This window comes from Sceloporus occidentalis, unplaced genomic scaffold (assembly GCF_023333645.1).
Source record: "Sceloporus occidentalis isolate IW3139 unplaced genomic scaffold, rSceOcc1.0.p SCAF_3, whole genome shotgun sequence".
NCBI lineage: Eukaryota > Metazoa > Chordata > Lepidosauria > Squamata > Phrynosomatidae > Sceloporus > Sceloporus occidentalis.
In genome coordinates this window covers 193,702,674-193,720,687 of record NW_028316983.1, presented here as the reverse complement: position 1 = coordinate 193,720,687, position 18,014 = coordinate 193,702,674, and the positions used below count along the sequence as shown (strand labels likewise).

The window sequence follows — 18,014 nt, the reverse complement described above, 5'->3', positions numbered from 1 at the left end:
CAACTGAGTCTGTAGTTTAAGGCCCGTCTGTAACGGGCCATTGTTTGCCTACACAAGATTTTGACCCATTTGTCATAAAACCGTATAAGATTGCAACCATAGAGTTCTTATGTCAAAATTCGTGCAAACTTAAATTTTCTTATATAAGACAATTATTTGTGTTGTAGGGTTCACTACGTAGGATACAATGTAACAAGACCAGAAGGAGAACTAGGGAAGTACAAATCTATTCCTCATCACCACAGAGGAGAAGTTCAGTTCCTAGGACGGTAAGAAACATGTATGAAATGACTAACAGAAATTTTCATTTTTAGTATAAATACAGTGAGCCCTCCATATCCACAGATTTTTTATCCACGGATTCAAGCATCCACAGTTTTAAAATATTTTAAAAATATACAAATTCCAATAAGCAAATGATTTTGCCATTTTATATAAGGGACATAATTTTATTATGCCATTGTATTTAACGGGACTTGAGCATCCATGGATTTTGGTATCCATGGGGGGCCCTGGAACTAAACCGCAACCAAACAGGGTCCACTGTATAAGTCTCCAGGACCAGATGAACTACATCCAAGGATATTAAAAGAATTGGCAAATGTAATATCGGAGCCAATAACAATAATCTTGGAAAACTCTTGGAGAACGGGAGAAGTCCCAGCAGACTGGAGGAGGACAAACCTTGTTCCCATCTTAAAAAAAAAAAAAGGAGGGGGGAGATAATCCTAACAATTAAAGTCCAGTTAGTCTGAAATCAATACCAGGAAAGATTCTAGAGCAGATCATTCAACAGAGAGTCTGTGAACATTTAGAAGGGAATGCCATAATCATAAAAAGTCAACATGAGTTTCAGAGAAACAAGTCAAGTCAGACAAATCTGATCTTTTTTTTTTGATAGAATTACCAGCTTGGTAAATGAAGGGAATGCTGTGGATATAGCATATCTTGATTTCAAGTAAGGCCTTTGACAAGGTTCCCCATGACATTCTTGCAAACAAGCTAGTAAAATGATACATGGATTTGTAATTGGTTGACCAGCCGAACCCAAAGGGTGCTCAACAATGGCTCCTTTTCATCCTGGAGAGAAGTGATCAGTGGGGTCCCACAGGGTTCTGTCCGGGGTCCGTGCTATTCAACATCTTTATCAATGACTTGAATGACAGAATTGGGGGTATACTTATCAAATTTGCAGATGACACCAAATTAGGAGAAGTAGCTAATACCTCAGAGCATAGGATGAAAATTCAAAATGACCCTAATAGATTAGAAACCTGGTACAAAGCTAACAAAATGAATTTCAACACAGAGAAATGTAAGGTACAGCACTTAGGGCAGAAAAATGAAATGCACAGATATAGGATGGCTGAATGAGACTATGTGTGAAAAGTATCTAGGAGTCCTAGTAGACCGCAAATTGAACATGAGTGAACGGTGCAATGCATAAACACTAGTTGTTTTTGTTTATGTTGGAACAGTTCCACTAAAACTCATGATTAATCATGGGGTTTTTTGACATTTGAATCAGACAATTTTGACTTAACAGCAACCAAACAAAACAGCTGACCTGTTTGCATGAGCAGTGTAACATTTCACTCTTCACTGCTTCCCTTTTGCAAAATTGTTCCCCCCCCCAATTAAAGTAGAGACTCAGGGGTCATGCAAATGGGGCAAAAGGAGGGGCCAGATTGGGCTAGGACTGCAGTGATTGAACAGGCCTGCTTTTGAAGTGGGCTGCAGGACCGGCTATAGGTATTTGGCTACCCTAGGCGAGAAATATTTTGGCAACCCCTCATAATTATTTTCACCCCTTGATTTCTGCTGTTTTGTTTGTTAAAGCTAAACATAACATAAAACTTAGGTTCCAATCTCTCATCATAGTATTGAGAATTAGTCAAAAAGCCAATTAAAAACTGTACCACAGACACGGGGGGGGGGGGGGGCACACATGGGGCACTGTACAAAGAAACTGTCATACGATAGTTTGCTTTTATGTCGTTTGCTGTAATGAGTTTTCACTTTAATATTGTTTAATTACACAAAAAATTATATCCCCCCCCAAAAGCCACTTCACCTCCCCTAAATTTTGACACCCTAGGCAGCTGCCTAGTTCGCCTATATAGATTAGCCGGCCCTGGTGGGCTGCCACTGCAGTCCTAAACCTAGCCACCAGCAGGAGCAGTTTCACTGCTCCTTTTCATGCTGGCTCTTCTAGGCTGGCATGCTCTTTGCACAGCTTCCAGTCACATTCAGCCTGTGCCTCATATAAACACCATACCCCAACATGGCCCAAACCCAGTGCTTTCGGCCTGTCTGTTTCAGGCCACAGCCTCCAGTAGGTTTGTGGTTCAAATGTTACAATGCTTCAAATGTTTGATGTAAGTTGTTATTGTTTACACTTGTATTCTAGCTTTTTTCTAGTGAGCTCAACATGATGTACCCCCTACTTTTATACTCACAACAAGAATCCTGTAAGCAGTGGCATCACTAGGGATGGCATCAATTGGTACAGGTGCCTGAGATTACCAAGTTGTTCTCATATGGAAGTGGTTTTTATGTTTATAATAACATTTCAAGTGTGCTTGTAATTTAAATGGAAGAAAAAAAAATTAACATTGAATTTAATAGATCATAGCAGTATGCTAAGGCATAACTATGTTGGACAGTGATGCTGAAATTTCCCTAAACCCTTTGAGTTATATTTCATGTTACCTCTGACTTTTTTAAGAGATAAAAATAAAAACTAAACTGTCATTGGCTCATTTTGTATTCCATATTCCCATTTTTAGCCTGCATTTCTAGATCCACTTATGCAGATGTAAGCTCCACTGAACCCAGAGTTTTGTACATCCACGTAGACACATATAGGATTGCATTCATGAAAATCCTTGTGTTAGGTAATTAGAATTAATCTGTAGAGGTAGTTTTCTGTATCTTTTTAAAAAGTATATAAACAGTCAGAATACTCACAGGCTTATTTTCAAATTGAAAATTATCTGTTTTATTGTATCTAATTAAACATAATGCTATATATCTTTTGCTAACTTTCCTTACTTTTCCCCTCACAGATATAAACTGTTAAGATATTCCAGAGAACGCCAGTATATTGATGGATTGAATAATCTGTTATATATACCAACTATTCTTGTCAACAGATTGTATACAAATATAACAGTAAATCTTGTACCAGAACTAGCTCCTGTTCAAGACTATTGATGGGATTTGAGAATAAACAATTGGATGGAAAAAAACCTATCACTGGAACATATGAAGTCAACATTACTGTACTAAGTTTAAAGCCTCACATCTCATATCTCTCAATATGTAAGAAAAAAATGACTTTATTACCATATGCTATTTGGTGCAAAGAAATCGTGGTGGCTGCTACTTAAAATGTTTACATCATGAAACTTAAGAAATGTTCAAGCCTGATTTTGTCACATTTTTCTCAACTGAAGCCACTTTAACTTATAGATAACAAATCGATAGTTTGTTCAGAAGCCAATAAAATGTAATCTCCTAAGAAACTGTAATTAAAAATGAAAGGTTTTATATTTTCCATATTATGTAAATATTGGTTATAAATCAATGTGCTTTTGAATAACACAATGTTCATGGCTTCTGCATGTGCCTAAAAGTATTTCTTTTCATTTTCTCCTGGATTTTGGCATGATGCCGAAGCAGTGGATTCTATACAAAGCTTTTTGACTGGTATATAATGGACCAATTTATAAATGTAGGTTGACCATGACTGTAAATTTTTACACTACTTTTGCGCATCAGGCCTTAGGTATACACCTTCTGTACATATGATTTGACCACCAATTTTTCTGGGAATTTTTATGCCATGATTCCTTAATTATTCTTGAAATGATATTGTTTATGCATATTGCATGTATGTTACAGGAATCAATCCATAAAGGATATTGCATTTCATTATGTTATTTACAAAGTGCCAGTAGTGTTAGTGTTAGATTTATATATAAGCATACTGTTAATGGGTCCAGATTACATTTTGTAGTCATTTAAAAGGCAATTTAAATCCTTCCAAAATAAAAAGAACAAACTAAAGTATCTTGTTGAGAAGATTAATGAGTAATAAAGGGAGTAGAGTGATGGTGAAAAGACTTTATATCCGTAGAATATTCAGAATAATTGCAGTTGGTATAGCTTTATTTTCATTAACTGGAATTTGCCCACTGACAAATGTCTTGAAAATTCAGGCCCGATTTAGACGGGCGTTTGCGGCGCCCCCGTCACGTGCTAGGGGTAGGCCAAGGACGCACCATCCATATTGGCCTCACCCCTAGCACGTGACAGGGGTGTCAAAATGGTGGCGCCCTGTACACATGTGACAGACGCGTAGCGTCCGCATGTCCTGGTGCCTTTGTGAAGCCACAAGTGCGGCATTGGCGCATTGTGGCGTCACCAAGGCACTGCAAGAAGAACCCACTTTTTGCAGCTTCTTTTTGTTCCACACCAGAGCTGCACGATTTGGCCGCTGCGGCTCCCTCATGGAGCAAACCTTTTTGGGCGGTCTGTATCCCGCCATAGAGTACACTAAGTCACATAAGTGCTAAAAGCCCCCCTCCACTTTTAAAGGGAATGTCACTGTACTTTGTGCAACAAACCAAGTCTGTTCTCTTCATGACTTAAAGATATTGTGATCATTTTTACTATTTTACAGGTTGTTCTAATCTCTTATTTCCTTTTGCTCAATACTTAAGGTGTGTATATCCACCAGATTCTATGGAATGAGTGAAGATTGTGGGAAAGCATCCTTTTTATTGAGCACTATTATTTAATATCTTCATATACTTGTGTAGGTAATTCTGTGTGAAATGTCATGTCCTGGTTTTAATTTAAAACAGGCATTTCAGTATTGAATGTGATGATTTTTTTTTTACTAACTGTTGCCTAGATTCAGCAATTTGAGTACCAAAGAACTTCTTCTTTCCCCTTAAACATTTATAGCAAGAGCAAACAGAATACAAATAAAACCACTAATTTATATATTAGATTAGCACCCCAGTATATGCATTAAAACTTTTGGGATCTAACTTGTCTACGTTTGTTTAAAGAGTCCCATCATAATACATTATTACAGGCATCTTATTGTTAGACCTCAAAAGGTACACATGAAATACCAGATAGTTTGTAAAAATTATATAGGTATTTTATTTTAAATGGCTAGGCACCTTACTGAAATAAAGATGGTAAATTCTTCATCCATCAGCCTGTAATTTTAAGAGGGTGTGACAAATCAAACATACAAAAATTCTTTAAACTGAAATCTAGATTTTCACAAGATTTGTCCTCCTCCTCCACTTGCAATTTTTAAATGACTTTTGTCGAGCTAAACAAATTACTTATTATATACTGCACTAATTTGATGTGACCATATTGTTTAAATGAAAAGGCTTAACTTAAATAATGCCAATTTATTAACTAATTTTTATATCCGTGTAAGTGTGTGTATATTTGTGTAACATTTCTGTGGGCATAAAATTACCTTTTTGCCCTGCTAGAAAATAAAATCCCCAAATGTGATGTGCAGTCTTTTTTTCCTTGAACACACCAGTTCTTAATATGCCATGTGCCTTTAAAGTAGCTTATGAGTGGAACTGGGAGCTAGTCACATTCTTTAACCATGAACTCTTATTCTAAAACCATTGGCAAGGTAAGTTCGTGTCTAGTTCCTGGTAGTTTCAAAACTCTAATTTAGAGGAGAACTTCCAAAATTAAAAAGACAATTTGTAATTAAATTGAGGGAATAGCAATCGTATAATTATTTCAGATTTCCCCCTACTTTCCTGTCCTTTATATTTTAGGTTAAAATGAGACACCACTGACAAATCTAATCACTTGTTCTCTCTGTCTGGGATCCCCAGTTCTCTAATTTAGTGAAGTATTTAGCTTGTGATTTAGATGCAAGCTATGTGAATTGTTTTCTAAAAAATACTCGCAGCACATCAGAGGAAGTGTACTTAACATTGTTTTACTTTCCAGGTATACGATGAAATGTTCATTATTATATGCACTGAAACAAATTCTGAGAATTGTGTAAAATCATGCTATGACCTTATTTTGCTCATTAAAATGTTTGTACTTTTAAAATCCATTGTCTTTTGAAATACAGTGTCCTAAAGCCTATGGTGTAGTATTTTTTTTCTCTCCAAAATAGAATGCTTACTTTGTTTTCAACTGGTTTTGGTAAAATGCAAAAACAAGAATGCTGTATCAGTGTGAAGTCTGCTAAATTGAAGGTTTTCACAGCTGTCATCCATACTTTTTCAGGCCATGTTCTGGAACAATTTATCCCTGGTGTTTTCCCTGCATCTGTGGCTGGCCTCTTCAGAGGCTGGTGGCATGGAAGTGAGTGGGGTATATATACTGTGTGATCCTGAAAACAAAATTCTGTATCATTTTGCAAGTTTCACAAGCTGGTCATGGTGTGAGCTTTTATGGACTACAGCTGGTTTCATCAAACCTGAGAAACACTGTTTCTGCTGCAATGGACTTGGGTGGCTGTGTCACTGAAAAGTGATATGAAGTATGTTGAATAGCACTACTAACTGTTCATGAATTGATACTGTATATTTCTCCAATTTTTGAAAAGGTAGGTTTGGGCAGAGCTTATTGTTTCATTCTACAAAATTTAAAGAGAAGGTTTAACTTTCAGATACTTCATTTATATTGTTTTGTAGCTCTTCTGCCTACTATTAGAAACCTGCCCTATTCTTAATTATACAGTATGTATTCCAAATAATAACTCATGGCAGTCTTTTGTATGTGCATGACTAGATATTTTTTTTTAAAATGCCTTTTTGGTATTTTTAATCTAGCTTTTCTGCAACCACTGCTGTTACACTGATTACTGACATTAAATGAAAATAATGGTAGGTTTTTAAAGTTATTACTCAGCTCACAAAAAGGGCATTGCACTCTTAGTAGGGCTCCTTTCATTAAGCACAACTCTTTGTTAATGCAGTGAAATTTTTAGATCTAAACTGTTGTGAATAGTGTTGTTACTGCAGTAACTTTTCTAAGTTATTGTTCTGCACCTAACAGGATTCAGGTAAAAAAAAATACAACAAAGGTTTTCTGAGGGAAGATTTTTTGGACACAAAGTATTTGGTCAAGTGCAAGTAGCAAGTTAAAGAGATTCCAATGGGTTGGAGTATGAGAATTATGTTGCCCTCTGAATATTGGACTCCAAATCTCAGCATAATCAGTGATGAGGAATGACTGGAGTTGCAGTTCAGCAACTTCTGGCGGGCTACATGATCCCCACCTTAGCTATATACAATACGTATACTGTATACTCTTTCCTCCCTCTATCTTCAGCAAGACGCACATTTATTTGTTGCAGGAATGGGCAACTGCCAGGGGAGACAAGGGTTGAGGGCTGCAATGGCCTCCCAAGGGATCATGAAGGACTGTACCTCCATACCATGCAGCTCTGAGTTTTTTTAAAATTATAAATGTCAACTACACCCCTTATTGGCCATGGGGTTGTTTAAAGCCCAGGAGAGGCTTCACCCCTAACTATTTAGTACACTGGGAGTCAATTTTTGTTTTACTTCCTGGGCTTAAAATGCAGAGTCAGAGCATGGCAAGATTGTCAAGGTAAAAACATGGTAAAATGTATTTTTTTAAAAAATTATAAATTTGAAGGGTCCTGGGGTGACACTGTTAAGACCTCAGAATGACGGGGTGGGGGAGCTTACTTTCCCCATCCCTATGCTCTGCATAGGAAAAATGGAAAATCCTATACAAAGATAAAATGATGTTTAATACACTGGTCATTCATGGATGTGTTAGCAGTTTAATGTTGAATATGAAATCAGTCTTAGAAAAACAATATAAAGATGCAAAAAGGCTATTGGGTTTCTCATGTTTCTTAAAGCAGACTTGCCTTGGGGGAATACACACACATGATTTTGAAAGTGTTTACAGAAGAAATATTTATTAACATACTTCAAAAGGATTTTAGCAGGAAGTTAGTGCTAGATGCTACTGTAGCAAACAAACCATTGGTTATTCAAATTAACTGCCTCCTTGTAAAATAATCCTACAAAAGTGGAACAGCTGCGATAACTTTGCAAGAATAATCTGTGGTCTCATTCCTTTGGGTCACTGACAACAGCTGTGGTTGAGTAAGAAAAGGGGCTAAGAAGAGCAGCAATGGTGTAATGACGATGACCAGAATCATTAGCCATAAAAACCACCTGTGAAAGGCAAACATAAACAAATATAAGTTGGGAGCACAGTTTTATACTATATTTATACTATAAAGAGTGCAGAATACCAAGTGTTCTTTGCATTTGAAAGTTGTTAGTTTCATAAGCAGCTGTCTTTTTCTGCTAAATGGGCAAGTGTTGTTCTGTGTGTATGGGAATATAGTATTCTTTGTCCCAGTTCATTTAAACAGAAGAAATAGATCTATATGCACAGAAAAAATATGTCACAGATTGGACTCTGAAACAAACGGGGATATCCATGTTCAAAGTTCCTGGCTATGAAATGAACTATTGTTTTCTCACCTGCTCCCCATTGTCACAAATCAGTACAAGACATTCCTTATTTTTATTGTTAGTGATTCAAACCAAGATTCTTGGCTGAAGTACACATCAACAGTGTAATACAGTGGGTACCCCAATTTTACTGGGGTTAGGGGTACATGACCCTCATGAAAGTGGAAAAACACCTCTCTAGGAATCTCTAGGTTCTCCAGCACAACTCTATGGTCAACATCTGTCATAGGTTTACCATAGAATTGTACTGGAGGACCTACAAATGCCAAAAGAAGTGTTACCTCTAGGAAACTATGTCCTCCATCACAACTTCTGACAGATGTTGACCGTAGGGTCACCCTAGACAGAACATACTAATTAAATCGGCAAAAGTCAAAGCCACAAATGTGGAGGGCCACCTCTGCCAGTACTTGCTGATAATAAAGCAATATAAAGTGGAAATGCTTCATTCATTCACTTTAGTAAATAATCTTTTTCTCATTTTTTCCTCATTTTATGGTCAGCAAGGCCTATTTTCTTTCCAAGCAATAAGGCCCCATATACATTTGTCTGTAAATGAAGCTAAAATTGAAATCTTACAATTTCTAGCCAATTGATGCTGGTTTAGTAAATAATGGAAATATAAACATTTTACTGTCCTGATAATGAAATTTGATCACAGTATTTGTAATCCAGTGAGATATGAAATTGCACAGATTCAGTGATCTAAAATATTGTGAATGTCTCATAATCCATAAAAGCAAAATATGAATGAGGGGATCAGACACGTTGAAAAGTGTGGCCTGACTCTGTAGGCTACACACAATGAGGGCCTCATTATGAACTTTTCTCTCCTACCCTTTTTGCATAGCTGATGGCAGTTATTACTGCTGCATTATCATATTGGTTCTTTAGAAAATTGTAAGAGATATAAAAATGTTTATGTAATAAATAGATTACATTATATATAAAAATCTACTTCCAAATACTTACATCAGCATATTCATGAAATGGAGAAACACCAAGTGCCTTCCAGTATGAGCTGGTATCAAATTCCACCTTGTACAAGCCTTCTACAAATAGCTCATCTGTTGTAAGCTCATGGATTTCCCCCAGTTCATTGGTTTTCCTATGATACAAAGATATAAAAGGAGTAATATCTTAATGGATCACAAGTGGCATACAGTGGAAAACATTAACTCTGGTTCAACACTATGATTAAGATCCAGACTTTATTGTGTTTAGTGTAGACCCATTAAATTTGCAGGAATTAGTCATGATTAAGTTGAATTGATTTCAGTGGGTTGGGTCTAAGCACCTCTCTGGCAAATTACTGTATAGCTTTTCAGACTAGCTGCTGCCTGCTACTGAGACACGCAATTCAAGGCAGATGGTAAAGAACAAGCTGACATCTAAATTCATTTGCCAGTTATAACTAGAGTTGACCTACTGAGATCATGAATTTTGCACACTGACTTGCTATTAAACAGTTGATTCTAGTTGTCACTAATGATTGGATTTAGACCTGAATGGAAATCATACTTCCCTAATGTAAATGTTTCCTAAATCCAAACCCAGTCCCACACATACTTTTTTTGCACATAGAGTTCAATTTTTTTTTACTATATGCACATGTGCATTTTATTGTAAAAGCATGCGTAATGTTGTTTACACTTGAAATGCATCAGGAAATGAAATCATGAGAGGTTTGTGCATTCTTATGTGCCTTCAAATCATTTCTGACTTACAGTGACTCTAAGACAACCCTATCAGAAGGTTTTTTTTTTTTTTTTGCAGAATTTGTTCAAAGAGGCTTTGTCCTTGCCTTCTTCTGAAACAGAGAGCGTGATTTTCCCAAGGTCACTCAGTGGGTTTCCATGGTGGAAGCTGGTCTCCTAGTATCCTAGGACTTTATACCACCAGCCTTTTTTCTCACAGCATTTATGTTAATGAAGCAAAGGGAACATACTGGTTTGAAAATGTTCAGTATCATACTTCTATTCAATTGTATGAATGTGCAGCTTTGGCAATCCATGGTCCCTTCCACACTGGCTCTGTAACTTCACTTTCCATGCCTTTCAATGCATCTGTGCCTTGGTTGAGATTGTTTTTAAAATGTTCCTTTGGGTTTTTTTATTTTTGCTTCAATTATGCAATCACAGAGTAAAAACAAGCCATACCAGTTTGGGAATAGGGAGGGGGAGGGAAGGAGTTGCAAGCTACTTCAGTGGTAAAGAACACCTTTGGTCTGTCAAGGCTTGTTCCCTACTTGCTACTCTCATGGATGAAGATAGCCTAGCCATGGTTATTCCTGCTTTAGATAGCTTCAGTTAAATTACTGCAATGTGCTTTTTTGTGGGGCCTTTGAAGACTTATTAGAAACTAATGTTGATTCAGAAAACAGTCACTACACCATTAACTGGACCAAATGTTGGGAATGTATTTCATCAATGATTAAGGAGCTCTGCTAGCTTTTCATTTTGCATCCAAACATATAGAAATGACTTTCCATGGAGGTTCTGAATGGTTTTGGACCTGGATACTTTCAGAAAAATCTCCTACATCAATCTATCAATATACTAAGATCTTCAGAGAAGTTTTTAAAAGGTGTACCTATAATCAGAGATCAGATAAATATTGATCACAAGAAGACCTTTTGAGATCTCCAGGAGAGACTTGCTTTTTACCAATGCCATTATCTTTTAGTATGTAGAGAGATCTTGTAGCCCCTTTGAGACTAACTGAAAGAAAGAAGTTGGCAGCATGAGCTTTCATAGACTCCAGTCTACTTCCTCATATGCATCTGAACAAAAGTATCTGAGAAGGTAGAGTGAAGTCTACGAAAGCTCATCTTGCCAACTTCTTTCTTTCAGTTAGTCTCAAGGTGCTACAAGATCTCTCTATATACCAGTTCTATAGACTAGCATGGCTATATCTTTTAATTCTATCATTGTCTTTTAGATCTTGGATGAATACTTTTAATCTGAAGTATTTTAATTTCTATGAAAAGGTACTAATTGTTATTCCTCAAATATGAATTCGGTGTTCTACCCCATTTTCAATTAAGCTTATTGCAGAAATAATAGAGACATTCCATATTTAAAGCTGCTTTGAAACATTCCAGTGTTAAGCAGTTCTAGAAACCACTCTGAAATTAGTATTTAGAATATTTTGCAGTTTTGGTTCCAGAGGATTAGTAACTTAATTTTATTTGTTTAGATGAAATGTGTATGGTAGAAACAGAATGTGCATAACTACAGATATACACGTAATGCTTGCCCTTAAATGTCAGTAACATTTCTGGAGAGGAACCAGGTTCACAATTCTTCCAAGGGCATTGTTAGGTCTGTTGCATGGGATTGTGAACTCTTTATTTCCCAATGCCTCAGGTATGTGTACAGTGTGGATATTTATGCATATATATGTCTTATGGAACTGAATCTTTTGAGCACTTAGCAATGGTATATCCTTTGCAGTCTTTCCTAACAATTATGTTTGCATCTAAACATTATTAACTAATTCTCTTCCACATATAATTTTACAAATTGTACCACCAGTGATGCAATGCATCACTAACAATGCCACCTATCTACCTGCTAGAACAGAGATACCCATTTGCATGTGGGGAAGGAGCCTCACTGGCATATCTGGCTACACTACATGGGATGGAGTGCCACTTCTGGCTGCCATTTTGTGAGGGAGCATTCTAAAGGGTAGGGAAAAGATAAATGGGTTTTAGTGTGGTTTTCAAGTAGAAAATTGCTTCAAAATCATGCCATTTTTTAAAATGGGGAGAGCTTTGTGGGATTGCTTGGCAGCTTCAGGGGTCACAAAGGTGGGATTTGGCTTCATTTCCCTCCCTTCCTTGCCCTAAATGTGATTAACCTGTGGCTGCACTTGAATGTATTTGCAATTTTCAGCCTTTGAACCCTGGGGAGCTCCCAAGGCTCTTATAACAATATCAAATTGTAGAGATACATGATTAAACATAATTCAATTGGTGACCCTTCCTGACAGACATGATTGGTCTTACATCATATTCATGCTAGCCCAATAAAAAGGGAGCCCTGGTGGTGCAGTGATTAAATAAATGCCAGTACTACACCCATAAGGTTGTGAGTTTGATCCTAGACAGGGCTCCAAGATTCATTCAGCCTTCCATCCTTTCTTAGGTTGGTAAAATGAGTACCCAGCTTGTTGGGGGCAATTGGCTTACAGATTGTAAACCATTTAGAGAGTGCTGAGTTCACTGATAAGTGGTATAGAAAGGTACATGCTAATGCTATTGCTGTAGAAAAACTTGGATCATGTTTTCTTTATAGTTGCCTAGTGCAGCATGGGAGGCAGGCATGAGGGTTCTCTACAGTGCTAAACTGGAAAGTTATTTGTTTTGCTATGGGTAAATAGTGGTCTTTCATGCAAGCCTTTAAAAGTAATCATGGGTTTTGAGGTAAAGCTGTGTGGATGATAGTTTTGCATAGAGAATTTGTGAATTTTGCTAAGTAAAATCACATTGGTTTTCAAGATACATTGCTTGTCATACAACATACCCAGTAGCAAACTCTTTCCAGGTCCCATCTTCAGCCCTTTTGGACACTTTTACTACAAGGCTGGTAGCTGGGCTTCCCCGAACTGCATCAAGCACTTTCACCATAAGAGGGCACTTGGAATCAATGGAGCCATGGGTCACCTTAATAAGGCAGAAGAAAATCTCTGTCAGAGTATCTGTGGTCCATGGCCTATTTGTTAACAGTCCACACATTTCTTTCACTGTAAAAAAAATTGCTTGACCTAGTAATGGGAGTGACTGTCACCGAAGCATGGGCAAAATATGTAGTCCGTACAAATGATGTATTAATTGAAGGTAATAAAAAACAAGCATGATATATTTGGACATTGCTTTTAACAAATTTTTGTTGACTTAATTTCTTAAGTAGCATATAACTATGAGGGGACTTTACCACTGTACACTAATTTGAAACCAGTCCAGCAAAAGGGCTTGAACTATGTATGGGTTTTAATTTAGCAAAACCAATTTCATAGTTATGCATAGAATATTTTTTGAGATGATGCTATGAATTTTGAATTCTGCATCATAGAGAATCAAATAACAACTGACACTGTTTTATGAAGTGAAATTACCAATAATTTCTAAAAGAAATGTACTTATACTAGATAGCACTGATTATACTATGTATTCAAATGATTATTCTTTCAGCACAAACTATTACCAAATGTCGCTGGCCAGATACATATGTGCTGAATCCTGTTAATCAATCCCAGCTACAGTAGACCCATTGAATCAACTGGTGAATGGTGAATCAACAACACAAAGGGAAATTCCAATGATTCAGTGGGTTTATTCTACTTAAAAGTTACAGTAGGATTGAAACTATTGTTTCACAAACAAAATATGTCTCCAAATTAAACCCCACACCAACACAATACAAGACACCCATACCTTGGTGAACAACCAAAGAGTTGGGAACTTCATCATGGATCAGCCTATTTGCCTGTGGTACAGATTCAATAATGCACTTGTGGGGAAGCAGTTCCCACCCCTTCCCTTCCATTTGTCACTGTACTAGTAATAACAGTGCTTACCAGTGGTGCAGCTTTGGTGAGATACACTGTTGCAGCAAAGCAAATGAGAAGCAGGGAGGAAGTAGAGACAGCCATTGCGTGTGTAGTCAGTAAGCCTCTACCAGCAGCCAGACACTAGTGGGGATTGGGTTTTTATACTCCATCCCTCCTACAAAACAGGCTACTTATCAGGTGCCCATATGACTCTAAACCTGCTGATTCTGATTATTTACTTAGTAAGCAGTCCAGCTGTGCAGCTCTTCCATCCATTGGCCTCTTGTAGAAATCCATGGGATTACAGTATGTGGAATGAAAGACTGCACAGGCGGTGAGACCAAGAGAATCAGTAACTCACACAAACATGAACCTTGCCTGTTGGGATTAGACTGTTAGGACATCATAAATGGAACAAAATGATAAGCAATTCTTGTTTGTTTAGAAATTACTAACCACAGATTACCCAAAATGTGATGGCTTTATATATATATACTGTGGTCCATTATGGGCATCCTGTCTCTGCTCTGTGGGATTTTTTTAAGGATCAAAATAGGTGACACGTGTAGCACATTTTGAGAAAATGTGCTCTTCCAACTCTTAAAAAGACATAGCACTTACTTCTTCACCTATGCAGTTTAGATTCAATGTGCTATGTTTTGTCTTCTAATTGCTGAGTCAGGTTTTTCTAAGGAAATACAGTTGTGTGAGAGAAAATGTATTAACCACAAGGAATAGGCATTCTTCTTCACCAAGGTAAAACAGTTTTTCTTCTTAATTTTTTTTTAAAATAGAAATTTTATTGAGAATTATAACATTTAACAAAACACATAACACATAAAGTTGAACACAAAAGCTCAAATAAAATAAAATAAAATAAAAAAGACAAAAAAGAACAACAAACAGGCAAAAACAAAATGAAATAATGATAATATCTTCACAAATACAAAAAACATCCTGTCACATCACATACTTCCACATTACATCTAAAAGCATTCTATAACTAGACTACACATAACTAAAACGATCCTTCCGATCCATGCATTTAAGTATCATAATTAATAATTTCATTTGTGGTTTCATTTTTTTCTTAAATTTTGACTGAATTTGCATGTTTTACCTCTACATCACCTTCTTGAGGGATCAATTGTTCTCTGCCTACAAAGAGGTCTTTGTCCTCACTGTAACAGAGACATATTGGATTGCAAAAGAGGGGTTCCTGTTGAGATGCAAATGGACTTTAAATTTCCTGGACTTTAAAAATCTCGCTATTGCCGTATGGCCAGAAGGAGGAGGAGCCTGACTGCAAAAGATATCCTCCCCATCATAACATCTTTACTAAGGAACTTAAACAACATGTAGGCATCTGACTAACATCTCCAATTGTTTTTTTTTCCTTCTGTTTGGTTTGTAACATCTTACCTGAAGAAGAAACACATGGAGCTTCGAAAGCTTGCAACATGTATATTGTGCATTTCAGCTGGCCAATAAAGGTATCACTGATGGATTTCTGTTTATATTGCAGTTTGTAGTCAGTCTTGCTTTTCTTCTTATATTTGTGTCATCTGCTTGGATACTTGGGCATGTTGATCCTGCATTATTGCAGTGAATCAAATACCATCATGAATCTTAATAGACGTATGTTCACACAATAAAATAGTGTGAATCTCCTCACCTCTTGTCCATACAAGTTGTTCAGGTCAAGAACTGCTTGGCTGTTTTGCATCTTAGCATTCACATTGAAGAGAGGTCCTCTTTACAAAAGATGATATTGCTACCAAGCTATTATTAATTTTCCAGTATTTCCGTGTGGTATTATTGATTGTGCTAGCTCAGAACAGTTTTCATCTCCCCTCCTTCTACAACTGAGTCCCTAGCACCATGTTATGTTATTAGTGAGTTTAAAAAACAAAAATAGCTCCCTCTTTGCTTCTGTACTTTAAAAAAAATAATTTGGTCTACAAATATAAGGGAGTGATAGCAGCGATTTCCATGCTTTCAGAAATGCCAGCTGCTGATTCTGTAGGTTCCACAGTGAACCTATGTGTGGGTCAAGGATGAGCAAAATGCTTGATTCCAGATGTTGTTGCATTGCAACTCCCAGCAGCCCAAGCCAGTGTAGCAATGGTGAGAAATGCTAGGAGATGAAGTCTAGCAACATATGAAGTGCTGAAATTTGTCAGGCCAGTTTGCTTCAAGAAGTCATTCAAGGCACAAGAAGAATTTAGGTATTTTAAAATTCTTATGAGTTTATTAATTAAAATACCTGTATTCTGTACTTTCTGCTTTATGATACCCTTCACCTACCATTTCAAAAGCACAATAACATGCAGAAAACAAAAGCAAGTCCAAAGGCCCAGTGATTAAACACTGGGCCTTTGGTCTACATAGTTGACAAATATTGGTTAGGTCAATTCCTGCAGAGTGTTAGAAGTGGTATTGGACACATATTGAGCAAATGCTGATTAAACAGCCATATAATTATGTCTCAGGCTCTCCTCCTACACCTTCCAGTAATCCTCCATGTTGGAAGCAGATGCATCAGTGATAATCTGTTTCAGCTCCCCTTGCAGGGCTGGTCCCCTTTGGATAGACAGGCTTCTGTCATTTATTTCCCATTTCCATCTTCCTTCCTTTTCTTTTTCCAGTCCTTCCAAGTGATGCTTAACAAATTGTGTCATGTAGTAGTTGGCAGCACCTATATATACAAATTTCCTTTTCAAGATATGCTATCACTGTGTATTTATTTGCTATCAGCTTTAATAGCTTTGTAGAGAGGAAGTTTTAAGCAGTGGTGGCCCTCAGATGCTTTTGTCTTGTGCCACAACTCCTGACCATTGGCTATTTGGGGTATTGCTCCATTGAGTCCCTATACCAGGAGAAAGTAGGATATAAATTAAAAAAATAAGTAAAAAATAAAATAACATTGCTTAAATGGTTTTCAGGGTAAAAAATGTCCAGAAGGATGTAGTTGTCCACACTTTCTTTAGCTGTTTTTTTAAAAAAATACTGCCTTTCTTTAAAAAATCAGGTTGAAGAACTCTCATTTTGTAAAACAAATACATGTGGAAGAACACTTTGGGCTGGCTTACAAATACTGGGCCTCTGGAGAGTTGCCAGTGTTTTAGCTATATTAAGGCCCATTGATTTCAACACGAGAGAGCTGAAATTAGTACAATTTGGACTAGGACCTCTCTGTCTAGAATTTGTTTGCTCTGTTTGTGCTGCCAAACAGTAAAGGTAATTCCTCAAATCAAGTTAGATAGTGGTCCAAATCTAGAAGTAGTTGTGCTTATATTCCATGGAACTCAGTAGAGCAAATTTAGCAAACTGGATGGGGCAAATTTTATTTTTGTTCTAGTCATTACCATATATTTGTGTGAACTGCTAGGCGCATATGCAGGTCCCCTTTGGATAGATAAGGTTAATTGTAAAACAATACTGGCTTAGCAAGAAAAAGCTCCCAATTTCAGTCTCTGTATTCTTGCTATAGGGCCTGGAAAAGACTCATGAATCCTGACTGAAATCTGGAGAGCTGCTACTGTTGTCAATCAATTTAGATCTGCCTTTCCCAGCCTGGTGCCTTCCTAATGTCTTGAACTACCATCTCCACCAGTGTCACTCAGAATAGCCAGTGTTTATGAGAGATGGGAATTATAGTTTGTAACACATGAAGGCTACCAGTTTGGGGAAAACTGGTAGACAAGTAAATGGACTAACAGCCTCAGTATAAAGCAGCTTCCTATGGCTGAAGCCACTGACTTTGCTACTGAAGTCACCATGAAACTACATGGTGTTCCAATGTAAAGAAGGAGAAGAGAGCCCAAAATTACTAGGGCCAAACTTTGGTTCCAGCTGATCATAGAATCATAGAGTTGGAAGAGATCACAAGAGCCATCCAGTCCAACCCCCTGGAGGAAC

At 37.1% G+C, this 18,014-nt stretch overlaps 2 protein-coding genes across 6 annotated transcripts in view; one reads left to right on the top strand and one right to left on the bottom strand.

The window, feature by feature from the left end:
• Positions 1-6,082, top strand: part of LOC149317274 (beta-1,4-galactosyltransferase 6) — a 46,771-nt gene extending 40,689 nt beyond the window's left edge. For all 5 annotated transcript variants that reach the window (XM_089517227.1, XM_089517228.1, XM_089517225.1 and 2 more), the window contains exons 8-9: positions 168-269; positions 3,069-6,082. In XM_089517227.1, the coding sequence (XP_089373353.1) occupies positions 168-269; positions 3,069-3,216 (250 nt within the window). In that variant the 3' untranslated portion in view covers positions 3,217-6,082. The remainder of the gene's footprint in view (positions 1-167; positions 270-3,068) is intronic.
• Positions 6,083-7,822: 1,740 nt separating this feature from the next.
• TTR (transthyretin) lies at positions 7,823-14,210 on the bottom strand. Its single transcript, XM_089518848.1, has 4 exons — positions 14,121-14,210; positions 13,067-13,206; positions 9,510-9,645; positions 7,823-8,231 (listed from the first exon to the last, which is right to left on the bottom strand). The coding sequence occupies exons 1-4, from the start codon at positions 14,193-14,195 to the stop codon at positions 8,124-8,126; spliced, it is 459 nt and encodes a 152-aa protein (XP_089374974.1). The 5' UTR covers positions 14,196-14,210; the 3' UTR covers positions 7,823-8,123.
• Between the last annotated feature and the right edge of the window lie 3,804 nt (positions 14,211-18,014).

Excerpts from the sequence above, each read along its gene's own strand:
- TTR (XM_089518848.1), bottom strand. The coding sequence starts at position 14,195 with ATGGCTGTCTCTACTTCCTCCCTGCTTCTCATTTGCTTTGCTGCAACA. Across the intron at positions 13,207-14,120 it reads TCACCAAAGCTGCACCACTG|GTGACCCATGGCTCCATTGA; the intron begins GTAAGCACTGTT and ends TGCCTTATTAAG. Across the intron at positions 8,232-9,509 it reads CATTTCATGAATATGCTGAT|GTGGTTTTTATGGCTAATGA; the intron begins GTAAGTATTTGG and ends TGCCTTTCACAG.